Source organism: Camponotus vicinus, unplaced genomic scaffold, assembly GCF_025532165.1.
Source record: "Camponotus vicinus isolate PSW18456_S1 unplaced genomic scaffold, iyCamVici1.0 SCAF_7, whole genome shotgun sequence".
NCBI classification, from domain to species: domain Eukaryota; kingdom Metazoa; phylum Arthropoda; class Insecta; order Hymenoptera; family Formicidae; genus Camponotus; species Camponotus vicinus.
Genome location: NW_028141979.1, coordinates 7,332,415 through 7,351,968, shown reverse-complemented (window position 1 = coordinate 7,351,968; position 19,554 = coordinate 7,332,415). Strand labels below are relative to the sequence as shown.

Here is a 19,554-nt window from a genome sequence, read left to right as displayed (position 1 = left end):
CTATTTGATATATGTGAAGCAAACAAAATTCGTATATAACTAAAGTGCATTAACAGAGCATATCGAATTTTCTGAAAACATAAACTACATTCAAACATTTATCAATATTTAGAGCTAATTGCGATATATAGGGGAAAAGAGGAGAAAGACCGTCTCTCGTATCTATTAATTTATCCATGGCTATTATTTTATTAATGCACGATGCATCGTGTGCCCTTAACAATCGTTTTATTCACTTATTAATGCTCCTCTATTCACCATCCTCGTTCACTTTACAAAGCGAGTCGCCCGTTTCGCAGAAATGTTGCGGCAAAATGCCAGCGCGATAAATTCTATCTAATGCGCTCGTAATTAAATCCATTTCCGATGTACGCAAGTTCATTCATAATCGAGAAACGACCGAGCAACGCGCGCCTTTTAGCAACCTATACTAGATATTGTTATGCAATAAGCATAAACGCACGTGTTCGTTTCAACGCACGTTAACCTTGCATAAACTAACAGACGGCTTTTATGTGGAAACGGAAACGCATACAATTTTACATACATTGTTCGGGTTTTAAATGCTAAAGAATCCAAGTTAAAGAACCAATATTTAAGCTCGCAACAAATAATATACAAAAAACACGCGTATTCCAAATAAATAATATATAATAAAATATATAATAAAAAATATATATATATTCATGTATGAAAAAAAATTGTAAATTTGACTAAATATTTTCAACTAATTATTATTTTTTTAATTGTTATATTTTTAATTATTTAATTATTATACTTTCAACTAATTATTATTTTTTTAATTGAAATATTTTAATTAAATACGACAATAATTTAATTATTTAAATTAAATACAACATTAAATTTAACTTGACATTTATTTAATACTTAAATATTTATAATAATTAGTTGAAAATATTTAGTCAGGTTAATTTTCTTTCTCAGTCTAGAATTAAATCCAATCATTAAAATTCCAGACTTTAGACACAAACATTGTCGCGGAATCTAAGTCTTATTGTAATGATTAAAATCGACTTTCGAAAATACTGAAACACACAAGTATGGAATCTCCATAATTACCGATGGAAAATGTGGAGAAAGTGAAAAACCTCGCCTCAAGCCGCGAAGAAATGTACGAACACGTGAATGTAACTTAAGGCATAATGCGTTACATTGAATGTAATAGTGACAATAGCGGCAAAGTCATTCTGTTCTCAACATTTGCGTGACAAATGTACGCGACAATGTTGTGTGCTCAAATCGACAATACTGATCGCCACAATGAATCAACTCCCGCCTCCGGCGAGTGTTAGGCGCGAAATGTATTCGTGAATAACAAATAACGATTTTTTAATGCGTATTGCCTGACGCACGTTAATGCATCCAATGTACGCAAAAAATTCAGTCATTTATTCTCACGCACGAATATTATTTCGAATTTATTCGAGCAAAAGTAGTCATTTTCATCGTCGAATTACCCCAAAAATGATTACTTTCGCTTCCTGGAAGCCAGCTTGAAAATGGCACACATTTCACGTATCAGTTGGATTCTTGCTCTTCCTCTCTCTTTCGACCCAGCTTCGCTTATCTCTCTCTTATCGGGGATTCTTTACCTTCAATTTCAGCGGGAATAAGTCGGACGCTGGGAGAATGAGAGAGAGAGAGAGAGGGGCTCACCTTTCTCGAACGCCTCCTCCAGCGACGAATCGTCCTTCCGAGGCGCGTCCACTTGCACTTCCTTCGACGTAGCAACGCAGTGTCGTGTCCAGGGTGTAGTTATCGGTGCAAGAGTCCGTTCCGCATAAACAAAAACACAAACTCGCGACTAGTTCGAGCTTCTTCACAGGCGACGCTCGCGTCTTTCTCTCACTCGCGCCGATTCTCCTCTTTTTCCTATTCTCCTTCGCGAGAAAACAGCGAGCGAGCGAGACAGCCAGCTGCGACCGCCAAGAGAGAGAGAGACAGAGATAGAGACAGTGAGAGAGAGAGAGAGAGGGGGGGAGAGCGCGCGCGCGCGCGCACCGAGTGCACGCGTGCGAACGTGTGAGAGAGAGAGACACACAAAGAGGGGGAGGGGGAGCACAAGAAGGAGACGGAGAACGACGCGACGAGGAAGGATTGCAGAAAAAAAGCGAGCGATACTAGGAACGGCGCGATAAGGAACGCGCGAGTTTCCCGCAACCGAAGACGCGCTTCGGACGATCAATGTAACTCGGTGTCGGATATCGATCTCGATACTTGGTCTCGTGGCGCGAAAAACGAAGCGCTTCGAAAACGATCCCCCGAGGAGGAGCCGAGATGCGCGCGCGCGCGATCGTTGCAACAGTCGCAATCTCTCTTTCGCCGAGGGAGAGGAGGAGGGAGGGAGATCGTTGTCCTTCTCTTCCACCGGTATGTTCCTGCTTCAGGATCCGATCGAGCAGCCACTGACCCCGCGAGACGTCGGCGCGAACGAGACGGGAAGAAAGGGCGAGAAAGACGCGGAGAAGGCGAGGAAGAGATACGGGTAGAGCGCGAGGGACAAGAATAGAGAGAGAGAGAGAGAGGGGAAATAACACAGCGATAAATAATACGAGAGAAAAGACGGGGAGGAGGATGAACGAGAAAGATCGGTAGCGGATTACGATACCTCGATGTTCGTCGTTCAAGCGTTCACTTCTCTCTGCAACTTGAACTTCGCGGAGTTTCAAACACGCGCGGTTTTCAAAATCGAGGAGGAAGATGGAGGGAGCGAGACAAGAGAAGCGCCGATCTCTCTCTCGTTCTTTCGATTCGCAATTTTCGCACCACAGTTTTACGTTTCCCGTTTCAAAGAAAACGTTCGTATCGCGAGAGACGACGAAGATCGTCGACGACGATGCGCGGTAGAGGCGCGCTCGCGGACCAGGACGCGTCGACGTGTGCCTCGCGCGCCGGTTCAGATTACACTGAATATAGCTTCGGAGCGGCTCCGCCGCAGTGTGGCGCCCCGCTCGCGCTCGGCAATCTTCGGCCGCGCTCGGCCAAGCTCGGCCGCCGCGGACCGAACCGATCGCGGCGCCCGCCGCCCGGTCGCCGAGGCCCGCTCCCTCACTCGATCGCTGACCGTGCATCGTGCAGGTCGATGGAGGAGCGCTAGTTCGCTCCTACTCGCCAACAGGAATATTTCGAATTACACTGCTCTCTCAGATTTCGAATCTATAGTAAAATAGGTAAGATTCGTGCGTGTTAGAGTTTGGGAAATTCTTGTAATAATTCGTAATTATTTAGTAAAATAATAAACTTATGCGCCCCGATTATTTTCTGTAATATTTTCTCTCTTAAAGTTTCATTACTCTTACATAAAAACTATATATAAGAGATCTAAATACATATTATTTTTTATTAAATTAAAATCCTCGCTTTAAATTTGTGTTAGAGTTTGAAGAACGATAAACTTATAAAACTATTTAATAGAATAATAAATTTATGCGTCAATTATTTTCTATAGTTTCTCTCTTAAATTTTTGAAGATACTCTACTTTCGCACTTAAAAGCTATATATAGAGATCTAAATATTATTTTTAATTAAAATACCCCGTTTTAAATTTACTTAGAGTTTGAAGAGAGATAAACTTACAAGATTTATAACTATTTAATAGAATAATAAATTTTTGCGGTTATTTTTTGTAATATTTTCTCATTTAAATTGAAAATATATTAGAGAAGCTGTACAGAAAAGATATACAAATATTATATTATTTTAATATTATATTATTGAAACATTATATTTTAATTAAAATATCCCGTTTTAAATTTGTTTTAAAGTTTAAAGAGATGAATTATAATAATTCATGATTATTTAGTAGAATAATAAATTTGCGCTAATTATTTTCTGCAATATTTTCTCTCTTAAATTTTTGGAAATATTTTTGTATATTTAGTACATAAAATATTTAAATATTATTTTTAAGTAAAAATCAAATAAAAATATTATTTTTGCTCTTTAAATTTAATTCTGATAATTATATCCTCTCTTTCAAATGACTCATACAAATAAAATTCAATCCCCGGCTTATTTTTCAGCGATTTAAGACACATTGCGGAAAAAAATCATATTTATACGAAGCACAATATATCATTGTAACATTGTACATTGTTAGACAGTATATTGTTCTATGGGTCGTAGTTACATAGTTACGTGTGATACATTAACCGCGGTATTAATCGCTGTTACGTTGAACACGACAGTTTAAACCTCGTTTAAAGGTACATTAAAACAACAGAACTGTGTCCTGCAGCATCATTAGTTTGACAATCGTTTAGTACTTGGAGAAACTGTAAACTCGCTTAAAAGCGCGAACTCGTTAAAGTTTGAAATACTGAATTGTTTTACGACTAAGCAAAATCGTAAATCATTTTAGCGCACATGTACATACAATATCGGTACCTTACATACGATTTTGCGATCTCATTCAAAATAATATTGATTTTTCCATCTGAAAATACACGTTTTAAATTAAATATATAATTTTATTAAAATAAAAAAATAAAAATTTTTCTAATCATCACCAATGATATCATACACATCAATGCGCTGCGCATATCGCGTGTATGTATTTAAGATACACTTCAATTTTGTTTTCATGCGTTTTGTCTCCACGATATTATTGACGTTAGCGAACGCGCGCGCGTCAATGTTATTCCGCTATCGTCATATAAAGGCAACTCTACGACATCGAGGCATTGTCAAGCATACACGTTCGCGTGTATACATTATGCAAATTGATTTCATCGATTGGCTACCAGACTCACCGCGCGAATATAGACTTGTTGCGCGTTTCACTGGATCTATTCCATCCTTTACAGCATGCTTGTCCTGCAGTTTATATTTGCCACGCAATTCCAAGGAAATAATGCCGTATTAGGAAAATAACAAGCGTGAAAATAACGAGTCTCCTGGCGCAGCGTCTACGCATCAATTTACAAGCATTTCCGTGTATGTGATTGATGTGCATCTTGATTCGAATAGAAAATAGAAAATAATTAGCATTTTGATTAAACGTAGTAGATTCAAAACATCAATTTTAACAGGTAGTAGATTGAAAATAGATTGAAAACATTAATTTTAATAAATCTAAAGTTAGAATTCTCTCCTTTTAGAAATTTTAAAAAATAAGTAGATTGAAAGTAGATTGAAAACATTAATTTTAACAAGTCTAAAGTTAGAATTCTCTCCTCTTAGAAATTTTATAATAAAATAATTCTTTCATAATTAACACATTAGTACAGATTTCCAAGAAACATATAGAAGAGTCAACATCTTATTTCTTATTTATATATTTTTACACTTGAAATCTTGTAAAATAATAATTATAAAAGACGCAAGCTTGGAATTAATTCGTAAAAAGCTAAAATTATTAAATCGATAAAATCAAAAATAATTAACGCTTTGATTAAACGTAGATTGAAGACATCAATTTTAACAAGTCGAAAGGTAGAATTCTCCCCTTTTAGAAATTTTATAAAATAATTCTTTCATAATTTACACATTAGTACAGATTTCCAAGAAAAATATAGAAGAGTCAACATCTTATTTCTTATTTATATATTTTTACACTTGAAATCTTGTAAAATAATAATTATAAAAGACGCAAGCTTGGAATTAATTCGTAAAAAGCTAAAATTATTAAATCGATAAAATCGAAAATAATTAACGTTTTGGATAAACGTAGATTGAAAACATCAATTTTCACAAGTCTAAAGTTAGAATTCTCTCCTTTTAGAAATTTTATAAAATAATTCTCTCATAATTAACACATTAGTAGAGATTTCCAAGAAAAATATATAAAAGAGTCAACATCTTATTTTTTATTTATATATTTTTGCACTTGAAATCATGTAAAATAATAGTTATAAAAGAAGCAAGCTTGGAATAAATTAAAAAACTAAAATTATTAAATCAATAAAATTTTCTTTCGATAATGCGAATGGATGCTATTTCGAGGTACGATCGATTGATCGGTCTCGCCGATTTAGATAACGCTCTTCCATGAATCGTTTCGATTCCACTATCGACTACCAGTCGCGTGCATTTTCTCCAAGTTTACGAGCGATTAAGGGTCGTAATTATCTTAAGAGGCCTCTTCGTGGGAGCGGTGCCGTTGCCGATTACTCCATGTCGCCAGCAATGACGGCGCCGCTCTCTTCTCGCCATTCGTCTAATGCAAGTGTCATTATATGACCGGTATGTAAACCCCTATCGCGAGATATCGCGCGTTACATTCAACTTGGGGAAACTCGCGTAAACAAGAACGAACGATTCATAAAATAGTCTTAATAATAGTCATTTAATGACTGTTAGAGGCTGAATAAAACGAAGTGTTACTAATCATGAAATTATTGCATCTTTTCATTCCGGTTACGTCGAAGTAACTAGGTGATATCCCACAGCAAGAATAATTGTATACTAAATTAATTATAGAGAGTAGATTCCTTGCCGGATTTTTGAAAGAGAAATGTATTTTTAGCAACATTTCAGCTTCCATCATAAAATACTGTTGTCTTTTTAATTAAATTTGTTATTAATTAAATTATTATTAATTAATTAAATATTATTAATTAAAGTTATTAAATTTGCATTCAAAGGATTTATATCTCTTTTATATTTATATCAATATTTATATACATATATATATATATATATATATATATATATATATATATATATATATATATATATTCTTTATGCAAGTGACACGTTGTAAATTTAATAAAATGTATATTTTTGAAGAAAATTATTTTGTGTACATGAAATATTTACTTTTCGGCTTTTTGTAATTTAATATTGAAATCGAAAAATTCATGTTATGCGCAACTTTTTTATGGAATGTTCAAATACGGAAGATAGCAAATAAAAGGTAAAAAAAAAGAGCTCTTTGTTGTCTTGTACATCTTCAGACTAGAAATGAAAAGATCATATTTTTTTTTATCTTAGATATATTTTATAACAATATGAAAATATATATTTTCCGCGAAAATAGAAAATCGGTAGAAAGGAAAACCATTAAAAGATCATGAAGATTAACGTATTTTAATGCAAAGAGCATAGTGAAGAGTGACCATTAGTGATGAATGATAGGTAGAACGACATCGATCCTTATCGCGAGCTTGACTTTACTAAAAAGAACAGCAAGATTTTGCTAAAGAGAGCAAGTTACCTTGCTGCCGGTTATCGCAAGATTATTGCGAGATGAGGGCCCACCACTGCTTCATGCCAAGCCATAATTATCTTGCTGGTAATACGCGGTTGTCGTCGGCGCGATTAGCATCGTCTTCTTTCGCGAGTTGTCACAAATTGCCGGCATTGGGAAACTGGATATGATTTCTCTGACCGCACGAGTATATTTCTAACAGTATTTTTGCAAATAAAATAATAACAAAAATGATGCGGGAGGTTTGGAGTTTTTAATAAATTTATTCTATAAAAATAAATATCAGTGAAAATTTGCGTGAGAAAACTATAAAAATTTCAATATATATTAATACGAGAAAATAACAAATAAATTCCTAAAAGATGATGATTTTGTAGCACAATTATACATTGATAATGAAAAAATTTTTTAAAATTTTTATTAAGTTCATGAAGAGAGAGAAAGAAAAAGTGATAGAAAATGTCTTACTAATTAACATTAACGGTATGATATGTGAATCGATAACCACAGTTTAATTAGTGGTCATAATAATTGGGTGTCACAAGATTATAACAGTAAAGTTTCATTATAATGAATATCGATAGAATGAAATTCTCGTTAAAGTAATATCTAATGAAATCTTATGCCAGAGAGAGCACCGACAACAATATATGAATAAATTAACATATCACATTTTCATTAAAACTTCATGTTTCAAAGGGAGATTTTTTTGTACCGCGTTTTTATAATAACTATAACTCGAATCATATTCATTTATATTTCTAGCAAAAATATCGAAGAGAAAAGTAAAAAATCACATAAGAAATTCATTTTTTAATACTGTAGAGATCTTTTTGTTTGTATATCATCAAGTATTGTTCTGAGTTCTTCATCTTCTAGACGTCCTTCGAGACTAGGAATAAGAGCTTTTGCCTCCTCCGGAGTTTCGGGACATAAGTTAGCTAACGAGGCAATCTCGAATTTATGTAGCTTCTTTTGCATCAACAAACTGTAATAATGTAAAAAATATTTCGTGTTATATTAATTGCATCACATTCACATTTTGTTATATATATATATATATATATATATATATATATATATATATATATACTATTGAAATATTTTTTTATACATTAATTTATATATATCTTACCTTCTAACGGCTGCGATTGTCTCCTTATTTTTCAACTTTCCGAATCGATTAGTGTATGTTAAGCTCTTCATGAAAACTTCAGAAAATTCTTGCTCTTCTTCCGCAGATTCATTTTGAGCTTTTCTGTGCTCTAATAGCATATAAACTTCCGATATCAATAACGTCTCCGCATTTTCGAATTCTGCGAAGGAATTTGTCATCTTAGCGTTTAATAAGTAAAATTTCATCATATAACAAAATTGATGTGTGATGATTCGCCATTTCTTTCCCAAAGTTGTCCAAATTCAGAAGCTTATTAGCAATCATTAATAATTTAATGATACAGAAGATACAACAAAAATGTTTCTAATGATATTAAACTATCTCGCATTGCTGAAAACGTTTTATTTTCTGATTAAAAAATTAAATAGATATGAAGAAGATAAAATATGATTAACGAATAAATGTCTTGGGATTGCATTTTTGCTAATTAAACATATATAATTAAAAAGCCCTTATCAATATTTACTTATTACGATCTACTAATATTTACAAATTTTAGTCAAGATTTTTAAAAAGAAATATTTTAATCCTATTATTGCAATCTACCATTGCTTGTAAAATAATGTAGATTACTAATTAATTTTTGTAATACCTAAAATAATAATGATTATATAATTCCAATCTCTTTTAAAGAAAATAAAAAATATTAAAATAAATATATGTATAAAACTTGGACATTCTCTAGGAAATTATTTTTCCTAAAATGCAAAATTTTTCTTAAAACAATGACACGTCTGACTTAATTTATAATATCACAATATATATCAATATATATCTGCATGTCGCGTGCTATTTTTTGCATATCACTTTGCAAAAATAAATATCATTGAGCCGGCTTATTGATGTATCCATTTTCTACCAAAAAATCATATATTTTTCGCGTTTTGTTCACGTCGATTTTCAGGAGAATACGGGCCTGCGCCAATCTGAGATGGCCGTTTTTCTTGTTTTCCGTTATCAGAAGTTGCTTAAAGTCCAAATAACTGTCGGGTACCACTCTCGCGATGGAGCAGAGCTCTCTCTCGTCGGCACTCAGCTTCTCGTATCCCGGTAGGCCTTTTATCGTGAGAGGAGGAGCGGACTTGCGTTGCATATTTCCAGAAATCGGACTATTGCAGCCGGCGAAACCGTCAGGCAACAGGCTCCTCCAACTGTACTCCGGATTACTCATGTACTGTTTTCTCTCCCGCTCGTTATCCTGCCTTATCTTGCTCAACTTCTGAAACATAGACACGCTGTGAAAGTGTGTGAGTCCGTTTCCTCTAAATTCCAGAAGTCTATTGATCCGATTCTTTAACTCGCCAACACGATGCAGACCCTCCATGAGAAAGTCAAACTCCATTCCGTCCACGAGTTGCACGAATATCAGCAGTCTCTCCACGAGCGATCGCGTTATCGTGTTCTCGTATCTCCGTGTCCATGATATGGCCTTGCGAAAAATGATCAGTCCATGATCGCGTACGATCCTCCGTCTCCTCGCGCGCTCTTTCAATCTATTGTTGTACGCCTGCACAATCGCCGTTTGCAAAGCTTGCCCTAATGCATACGCGTTGTCGACCGGTTGGAACTCATCAAACTCGAGATTAGCTATCAACGATTCCGCATGATTATCGAAATTCACCTCGAAATCGGATCTAGCCGCGTTATAACCGGCTAACAGTCTGGCATTAATCGTATCCGAGGCGAATCTGGGCGGCTCTTCTAGATCCTGCAACTTGTACAGGTAGGGAATTGGTTCGCAGGCGAATAAACTAGTTCTGATATCCCTGATTCTTGGCAGGTCCGGTAGAGTCTGATTATCTATGTAGTGTTGTAGATAATGCATCTTACATTCCTCAGCGGACTTTCCCTGTATCCTACGTCCTACATCGATCCAATTTCCGAAACCACATTGTTGCACAACGTCCAGCAATTCGAGCTCCTGTTTAGCAGCCCAACCACTGCCATCGATCAGGGGAAATTCATTTTTTATAATCACATAATCGTGATCGTTCTTATGTTCGTCGGTCTCGCAGCCTTTGGAGAAGCAAGATGGACATATTTCAACATTGTTACATATGGCGCAACGAATATATGGCTCCACAAGGGTAGATCTGCACACGCAGCATGTCGGGTCTGAAGTAAGAATTTCATCCTCTAGGACTGACACCTCAAGTTCTACGTCATGTTCAAACCTGTCTCTCGGACTCATTGTCAGTGAACAGTCTGAAAGAGGAAATTCGTTACTTTAACCCTGGCCACTCGGATGTGCAGGTATTTTTAAATTGTGTTGGGACAAACAATAGAAATTCTAGTCAAACGAAACTATTCGAAACTGCATCAATATACATAAATTTTGTGATGAAGCTTAATCTTAATATTAACGTAACATTAAACTTAAATTTTAGATTAATTATTTTCTCAGAAATATAAATTAAATTTTGGGCACAATAGATATAGCTGTTACTTTAAATACTTTAGATACAAAGTTTTATCGATGAAATATTGTATCCTTGATTGTTCACATTTTATAGATATTATATATTTAGATTTTCTATACATATTTATGTATATATCTCTCTTATTTTTTTTAAAGATTTGATATTTTATCTAATGTCAAAATCACATTCAATATGATTACAGTAAATTTCTACAATATATTTGCTCCGTATTCTCCTCTATCCACGTGTGCAAACCTTTAAAATATAAGTAGTTAAAGATATTTTCGCTCTCAATATGAATATAATAAAAAATTCAATCAATTTGAAGGCTGAAAAGATTAATTTTTCTCATTAAATTGCCACAACAAAGATATCATGGGAGTGAAGTTAATCCCATGACGTGCCTGTCAGTCTTTACATATGATCAGGAAATGTATATACCTTTTGGAAATTGTAAATCCGCCGCATCTTCTTCTGTCATGTCCGTGATATTGGAATTAGCCAGCGTAAAGGCACAAAGATACGGATACTTGTTTAAGAATCTCGGCGAACGAGTCGGCATCAACGCTATCAGCTGGAGGAATTCTTCCCAATCCAACCTTACCACGTGTACAAGGGTCTGTTCTTTTCAGCTGCACTGCTGCACTAGTGCAATTAGTTAGAGTGAAAGAAAGTATGTTTGTCTCTTTCTAACTTATTGCACTAGTGCAGCAGTGCAGCTGAAAAGAACAGACCCCAAGTTATTACCTCGACAGACTCGTATTCATGCAACGTAAGGTACTTTTGAAGCTACACAGATTTTTAATGTATTTTTTCTCATATTAATAATATACAAAATACGTGAAATTTATATTAAACATAAATTAATATTATGTACATACATAGAATTTATTAATTTTCTAGGAGATATTTTCTATATTTTTTCTTTTTTACGAGGGCCCTAAGGATACCCTAAATCTCGATAACATATGTACGCTGCTAAAGGTCATCTGATTCCCAACGCGACTACGCATGCGCGAAAAATCCCTCCATCTGATATGACTGCTTCTACGAAGAAGCATGCGTCATGCTTTGAATGGACACAAGTCGCATTCAGTGGCGCGATCAGGTGGCCGAAACGATGAACGGTTAGAGAAAATTTGTACTCGCCGGATAAATGTTGCAAGCTTGTAATTTTTAGATTATAGCTTCTATAAAATTCTTTTAAATAGGAATATTGAAAAAATACATATTATACATAATATATTTGTAATATAACATTCAGATAAAATTACTGAATATAATACATATTAAATTAATTTATTAAATCTTTTAATTTGTTTAAGATTTTTAAGAAGTTTAATTTCAAAAACCTTTGGTTTTAATTTAAAAATTTTGTAGAATTTTTTCAAGCAAACAAAATATTAGTAACAATAAGCAGTTAATAGTTTGACACTAGATTTGATTAGTACTAAATTGCAGTAAGTTGATTGTGCATCCGGAATAAATGTGTTTTTTTTTTTTGTAAAATCTGCAAAATGTAATTAAAATTTAATGAAAGATTTTGCGATAGAAATTGAGCACAAATATGCTACTTGGTAGCTAGAGTTTAATCATTCTGAAATATGTAGAATACAGACATTGAATTAGGGTGCGTCCTGAACAACAATGAACCAGACATTGGTTGAAGATGCACAGTAATTAAGGTCAACCGTAGAGCGATAACATCGGAATACCTAATCGAGAGAATCCGCGTTGAAGCTATTAAAATGCACATCGTCGCTTTTCAATGAACAACAATGGACCATGGACGTGGGACCATGAAAATGAAGTCAAAATGCATCGCTATCTCGAGGCGAAAAGAGATTATGTATTAAATTGCATATCATTAAATAGCGCGCGATATTTACCGACTTTCTCCTAAAAGCAAGTATCGGCTACGAATATTGTTGGGTCTCACGAGAACAAAACATTGTCATTTTTAGAAATTGAGAGAGAAGCGTAGAAGGAAAAATTTTAACCATAATAATGAGTTTGTTCATATTATATTATTATCTGTTATTAGAGGATGAATAATACGCATAGATAAAGCAATAATAAAGTATTTTTCTATATTATAGTTTTTTCCTTGTACAACTCTTGATCGTTGAAATAAAATTTTACTATAAAAAAGGAAAATTGAAATTAATGAAATTATATAAATTATAATTATGTATATGACAAGCATTTATCAAGCCTGCATTTAAAATATTTTTTAGTGGTGAGACACTTCGCACGAGTGGTGAAAGGAATTTATAATTACAAAATTATAATATATACAAACACTTTGTATGGATATTTAAAAAAATTTCAAGTATATCCGCTTTCATTTCTATTCATTAGATTCTCTTACGTTGAACATGTCGTTCGTTACGTTCGCATACGTCGCACACGCGACGAGTGAAACATTCAAATCTACTCCCTCGTAAGAAGCATGGTCCCATAACAATCGCATTATTATGCGCACACATTAACCGACATTTTGTGAAAGTGTCGTGTAAAACACCTTTCAAATACGCTAACTAACGGCTTTCTATGCCGAAGATGTGCCGCTAATAATAAGAATAGCGAATTTCCGCAAGGAAAACAAAGCCTTTCAACTTCTTCGCATCTTCAGAAAAACGTAATTTTTCGTTAAAATTTTTTATTTTTAACTCTCTGAGAATTTTCTGTTTTTACAACATTATGCAAATAGCAGCTGACTTTTTTTTAAAAATTTGTGAAAAAATTAATCTTGAAGAAACACTTAGATTAATTAATTAATTAATTTTCACGAAAATTTACGAAAAAACTATAATAATTTCTTACAACTGCGAATGTATATATATTTATATATAAATTTATTTTCGACATTAAAGATTCAGCCGATCGTTCGATTTATCGGTTATACATCTGGTTTATCTGGTTACTCTATTTATATATTAGAACGCGGGGTATACTGTGTTTATGTATTGTTTTTCCATAAATCTCACATGCGCCCTAGGAACGTCTCCCGAAGCGCGCCGTCCTTCACGCATATATGTCTCGGAGACAATAGAAACTCGCACCATGCACGATGGAAGTTTGTTCCGTGCAGTTCTCTCGCGCGAGCGTGCATTAATACGCGAAAAGCTCGTCGCTCGATCGCCGACCGTGGGAAACGTCGCCGAGTTGTCGTCCTCGAAGAGTCAATTTCCGTGTTTTCGAAACGAGGGTACGTGGCCCATTTGAAAATGGAGATAACGCAGGACGCGGAGCCGGACTTCTCGAACGCGAGGACGCTGCGCTTCCACGAGCTGATAGAGAGGAAGGACGAGGACGTCCGCTCGATTCGCGATGACATCTTCGATACCGTCTACAGAGTAACCACCGTTAAAGGGTAAGACGTTTGGCCTTGTCGGAAATGTCAGGCGAATACTTCCAGAAAACTGTTCGCGAAGCACGATGAGCTTCTCGAAAAAGCAATCATTAACGTAGTTGCGGCGCTTTTGTGAAGTAAAACATAGGAAGCAGAAATTATATTTTTTTAAAATAACGGCTCGAATGGTAGACAAAATTTTATGCAAAACAATTATTTGGAAATAAGAGAAAGTAAAATTCAATTTTTTAAATTATGGATATTTAAAGAAAAGTTTAGAATCTTTAAAAAATTATATAATTAGTGTATTAAAAATATTCTCTTTAATCTTTAGCATACACGCTTTTATGTTTGCGTTACATAAAAAGACGCAAACTGTTGAAAAAGATAATAATAATAATTTTGTTAGATAATAAATCATCAAATAATAATAAATTATTTTTAAGACTATAATTGATTTTATGAAAAACATTTAGCAATTATCGACGTAAATAATTAAGCACAATTAAGCTTTAAAGAAAGCAAAGAATCGACATAATGAATAAATGCAAATAAAAGCTATATTCTCCATTGTATTTAGTCGTTATTCTATGTGTTTTCTGAAAGGACTTGATAGAATTTACATTTTTTACGATTGAGTTTTAAAGCGCAACATCGAGGAATAATTAACGTTATGTCATCGTAAATTACGTTCATAAACACAACTATTGCAATGTTCATCAACGAGAAAATAACAATAACTGAGACAGATTTAACATTCGACAATAACTTAGCGAGATTTCAACCAAGTCTCATACTTCTAAGTATCGAAAGTCAACGTCAATCATTCAGTTTGACGACTTGACTATAGGATAATCTTATTAGTAATACAATCCGAAAGAATAGAACAAAATAAGCAAAGTAAAGAACTCATCTTTTCATTCTCTTTCTATACATTTATATTACTTTCCATTTATGTTATAATAGATTACGTGAAATAAATTTCTTAATGAAAAATGTTCAAAAGAAATAGAATTGTTTCACTAACTGAATCCGGCGAGATATCGGTTATTAATATCGATGAATCTTCATGATGATAAAATTAATATATATTTGATCATAAGTTAATATAATCAAGTTATATCTAAAAACAATAAACTAGTAATTTACAATTTTTTAAAGCAGCATCAAGATTAATCATAGCGATCTTTTAACTGATCGATACTTATTATTAGCGAATATCTCCAAATTTACAAAACATGCGTAAAAAATGACGCTAGTTATTATCAAAAGTAAATTGCCAGGCGCATCTTAAATTAATCACACCGTGACTAATTCTAATCTGAAGATTTGTCTGAAGATAAAAATGAGTGATGACGCGTTTGCCTCGAAGGAACGTAAAAGAATAACATCTTTCTTTTTCTTTTTTGCGATATAAAACACGATTGTATATATGTATATATGGGACTTCTGTGGTTCTCTCAATTGCATGATTTTAATTTTTCTCATTAATCTCATATCGCTGCAGGGATTTCTACATAACGGTGCATGCACTAGCGTGCATGTGTGAACAGAGAGCTTATCTCGCTCGCAATTTACAGCCGAAGCTGCATATCATTCAATTGACATTTAAATGAAGTGCATATTTAGACACAAGTTTTTTTAAATTTCTCTGTATTTCCAAATTTTTCTACAAGAAAAGTAAAATCTGACCAATATTTTTAGCTAAAAATTGCATGTATTTTTCGATTCTATCATTAATTCAAAATTTTATTAACATATATATAATTTTAATCTATTTTTCTACTATATTGATTGTTATATTAATAAAATTGAATTTTTAATTAATGGTAAAATAAAAAAAAATTAATACAATTTGCGGCTAATGTATAACAAATAAATAAAATAATTTTTTCCTTATAGAATTTTCCTCAAAAAACGATTTTGAATATCCATTACTACATGTATTATATAAAAGACTAACTTTATAGAATTGATTAAAAAATGTATACATCTAGAGATATGTAAATATATATAATATATATAATATATATAATAATTTATAATATATTAATATGTATTAATATATATTATAATATATTAATCTTAAATAAATATATAATAATTTATAATATATTAATTCTTCACGTATCTCGCGAATAGAATAATATTATACCTTCATTATGCTTCATTTGTATGCCAAAAAGATCTCTCATGTATCGATTTGTAATTCAAACGTAGGAATGTAATTCCATCATGACAGTATAGAATTCTGAGAAGTTCATCGCGAAGAACCACTCAATCATGGACCCTAGGACTATCCTCATCTAAATTCAGATAGGCAGATACCACTTAAGATCGATGGATCGATCGACCTCGGATCCCTCATAGGATCTTTTCTGCATTCAATCGATTCGATCATAATATTATGCTTGCCCATCAGCGATCACAGAATCTGCTTTAAAATTCTTTTCAAATTCCCCTTTAAATATCCATACTTATCATAAATAGAAGCAGAACGAAATAAAGAAGTTGAACGAAATAAAAAATTAATAAAATAAGAAACAAAGTTAATAAAAAAATATAAATATATAAACATATATATAAGTGAAAGATAAAAATGATTCAATGTAAAAGTTTACTCGGAATGTTATCATTGGGTTCCTTGTGAGAAATGTAGTAGTTTTCGTAATCTTATGCATTAAAATAGGTCTTAAGTCCGAGACCTTATTAGAGTAGCGTCGATGAATATTCATGGAGTGACGACTTTGGGTGAATCCTGCCCATGCTCAGAGACGCCACGATTATATGGCTCCAACGCAAATTACGATTTACGTAAGCTACCGTGATCGATGACAGCGAGGTCGAGTTCGCCAAAATGTGGCCACGTATAAAAAGAATGAATAAAACTTAGCAAAAAAGAATATATTATATCGACATAAAATCAGGAGAATAGTTTCTCATTCTAAACAAAAAGACGTAAAGGACATTGTTAAAGTCATCAATATTTAAAAATGTATACACACGTATTTTGTGTTTCTGTCTCTCTCTCTCTCTTTCGTCATAAATTATTTGAAAATCATTAATATAATGCAGAAACAGCATTTTATACGCGTGGATTCACTAGATTGACGAGCTTCGATGAATATTAAAATTCAGTCGTTCAATGTGAAGCAAAATATAAGACGAATATAATTATTTTCTGTTATATGATATTTATATGTATAATGAATAGATAGATAGGTTTTCGACAACGTATTATAATTATAATTATAATATAATTATAATTTAATTATAATTATAATATAATTATAATTATAATTATAATATAATTATAATATAATTATAATAATTCAAAGAGAACGAGACGAAATATTACTAAAGTTGCATTCATGATGAAAAAGCGCAAAACTACTTTCACCATCCGTTATTAAACTTTTTTGCTACTGTACGATCGATTATTGACAGTTTAGAAAGTTAACGGTGGAATTGATCGAGCGCGCGAACTGTAATTTTATCTACAAAACAGGCTCGTTTTCATGCTTATATCGATCATCGTGTCTAGAAGACATATTTCTCACTTATTCTTTTCTTCACTAATACATATATAAACATTGAGAGACGTCAGTCTCACGTTTTACGTTAATTTGACGCAGTGCGAAGATTTCATGTTCTTTAATCTCATTTAGCACCACGCGAGATTTGAAGAATTTTGCTTTTTATTTTAGATGATGACTGTAGCGTTAATTTAAAGAGCTAAATTGAGAGACAAAATACGAATCAAGGTCTTTGCTATCTTCGCAATGACAAAGTATCTTCTTCATATGTAGTCTCATGTTGATAAAACGAGGCGCCGATTGTCGAGAACTAACTGTCACGTTCCGGAAGTAAGGATAGCTCTAATTTTGTTGCGTAACATCGCTCATGATTATTATGCGTACGTTGGGTTTGTTCTCCGCGGATGTGAGTAAAAATATCGAGTATTTTCTTCATTGTTCCCAAACATTATAAACAATTTAGAACTTACAACGCTAAGAGATATCGATTAAAATTGTGAAATTGGATAAATTCAAAAAATAATAGTGGCAGAAAAAGACTCGATTTAAACATTTTAAATATCTTGCTACGACGCATATAAAAGTACTATATAAAAGCATAAAATAATTAGTAATTAATATTAAATAATATTAAATATTTAATTAATTATTAAATATTAATAAAAAACAATAAAGTTGAAAAATGAGAAAGCGAAAGTATAATCTATATGCGACACATGTCCAAATGTGACGTTTGTCTAAATTCACGTTAAATTCCTGTATTTAACTTCATAAATATATTGTACGTGGTCAATCTTGAAATTCACAGATTCTTAATGGGATACCGATAAATCGTGACGAATTGATACGGTGTGTTCGTAATAGTTAACGGTCGTAAGATGCGATTTCAATCAAGATGAATACTTATAAACGATCTTCCGATAGACCGACTGTTGTACGCATTAGCTGAACTTAACGGGATAAGGAAAATAAACATGTGTTGACCGTCATAATGGTGCCACTCCTAGTCGACTGTTGCATACGTAAGATTATGCAGCTTTTTTGCACGTAATGTGATGTATCCTTCCTATTCTGTGCATATATCCTGTGCATATAATTAACCTAATTTAATTTAATATATATTGAAATTAAATTACATTTTCTAAACTAAATATCACATTACAGAATCTAAATATTTCAAGATTGAAAATTATTTTAATTTTATGACATATCTTATTAATTTCTTATAAATATTAAAAAATGTTCCGAGTAAGAAATTTAATATAAAATCATAATAAACTTCAAAAAGTAGAAATAATTTGATTAAATTATTATAGTTACAAAAAAGAAAGATACCAATTAAAGCTCAAGCACATTAATTTACGTAAATATTTATAATAATTATGTATCATTGGAAGATAGGACATCATGCATGATTTATTTAAAATATGATTATGTAAAGAGGCACTTTATTCACGTATATTTTTCCATCTTAAAATCAGCTAACCGTTCATGATTCGTACAATACGAGTAGTATTTAAATATATGTAAATTATAGCGGCCATTGAACTTTCGAAAAATATAAAAAAATTCCATGGTATAAGCGACAATTAATTATAATCGTATATTTCGCGAATATATGTGGTCTATAAACGAATATTTGTGATCTATACAATAGAATATCGACACCGAGTATTAATACTGATAACAGTTCGTGCTAGTTTATTATCACATTGGTGTATCCATCGCATTATAGCATTAAAAGTGTGATTTAAGCACCGAGTTCTATAACGTATTATTTATGGCTTTGCATACCGGTTTATGATCATAGAATAGGCATAAGTTATGTATATATCTGGCGATTTCTATCAAAATCACCCGTTATATTCCATATATAACCACAATTTTCAAATTC

At 32.9% G+C, this 19,554-nt stretch overlaps 3 protein-coding genes across 10 annotated transcripts in view; 1 reads left to right on the top strand and 2 right to left on the bottom strand.

The window, feature by feature from the left end:
- Positions 1 to 2,922, bottom strand: part of Pde9 (phosphodiesterase 9) — a 216,797-nt gene extending 213,875 nt beyond the window's left edge. For 3 of the 4 annotated variants that reach the window (XM_083104400.1, XM_083104396.1, XM_083104398.1), the window contains exons 1-2: positions 2,630 to 2,916; positions 1,678 to 1,937 (exon numbers count right to left, since the gene is read on the bottom strand). The gene's annotated coding sequence lies outside the window, so the exon portion shown is untranslated. Of the gene's footprint in view, positions 1 to 1,677; positions 1,938 to 2,629 lie in introns of all 4 variants that reach the window. The other variant, XM_083104397.1, reaches the window with a different exon arrangement.
- Positions 2,923 to 7,910: 4,988 nt separating this feature from the next.
- On the bottom strand, positions 7,911 to 11,448 carry Ada2a (Transcriptional adapter 2A). Of its 4 annotated transcripts, none has more exons than XM_083104657.1 (3): positions 11,211 to 11,394; positions 8,308 to 8,488; positions 7,911 to 8,160 (listed from the first exon to the last, which is right to left on the bottom strand). In XM_083104657.1, exons 1-3 carry the CDS (start codon positions 11,329 to 11,331, stop codon positions 7,986 to 7,988), a joined length of 477 nt encoding a protein of 158 aa, XP_082960783.1. In that variant the 5' UTR covers positions 11,332 to 11,394; the 3' UTR covers positions 7,911 to 7,985. The 4 variants fall into 4 exon arrangements, with proteins under 4 accessions (XP_082960783.1, XP_082960780.1, XP_082960779.1 ...); XM_083104654.1 differs by lacking the exon at positions 7,911 to 8,160 and adding an exon at positions 9,344 to 10,554 and having other exon boundaries at positions 8,314 to 8,488; positions 11,211 to 11,447; XM_083104656.1 differs by lacking the exons at positions 7,911 to 8,160; positions 8,308 to 8,488 and adding exons at positions 9,402 to 9,568; positions 9,652 to 10,554 and having other exon boundaries at positions 11,211 to 11,448.
- A 2,366-nt stretch (positions 11,449 to 13,814) lies between these two features.
- Positions 13,815 to 19,554, top strand: part of Nep2 (M13 family metallopeptidase neprilysin 2) — a 35,412-nt gene continuing 29,672 nt past the window's right edge. For both annotated transcript variants that reach the window (XM_083104189.1, XM_083104188.1), the window contains exon 1: positions 13,815 to 14,145. In XM_083104189.1, the coding sequence (XP_082960315.1) occupies positions 14,000 to 14,145 (146 nt within the window). In that variant the 5' untranslated portion in view covers positions 13,815 to 13,999. The remainder of the gene's footprint in view (positions 14,146 to 19,554) is intronic.

What these genes read in the sequence shown, in the direction of transcription:
- Ada2a (XM_083104653.1), bottom strand. Translation starts at nt 11,331, where the DNA reads ATGCCGACTCGTTCGCCGAGATTCTTAAACAAGTATCCGTATCTTTGT. An exon ending in GGATTTACAATTTCCAAAAG is followed by an intron (nt 10,555 to 11,210) that starts GTATATACATTT and finishes TTCCTCTTTCAG; the next exon opens with ACTGTTCACTGACAATGAGT.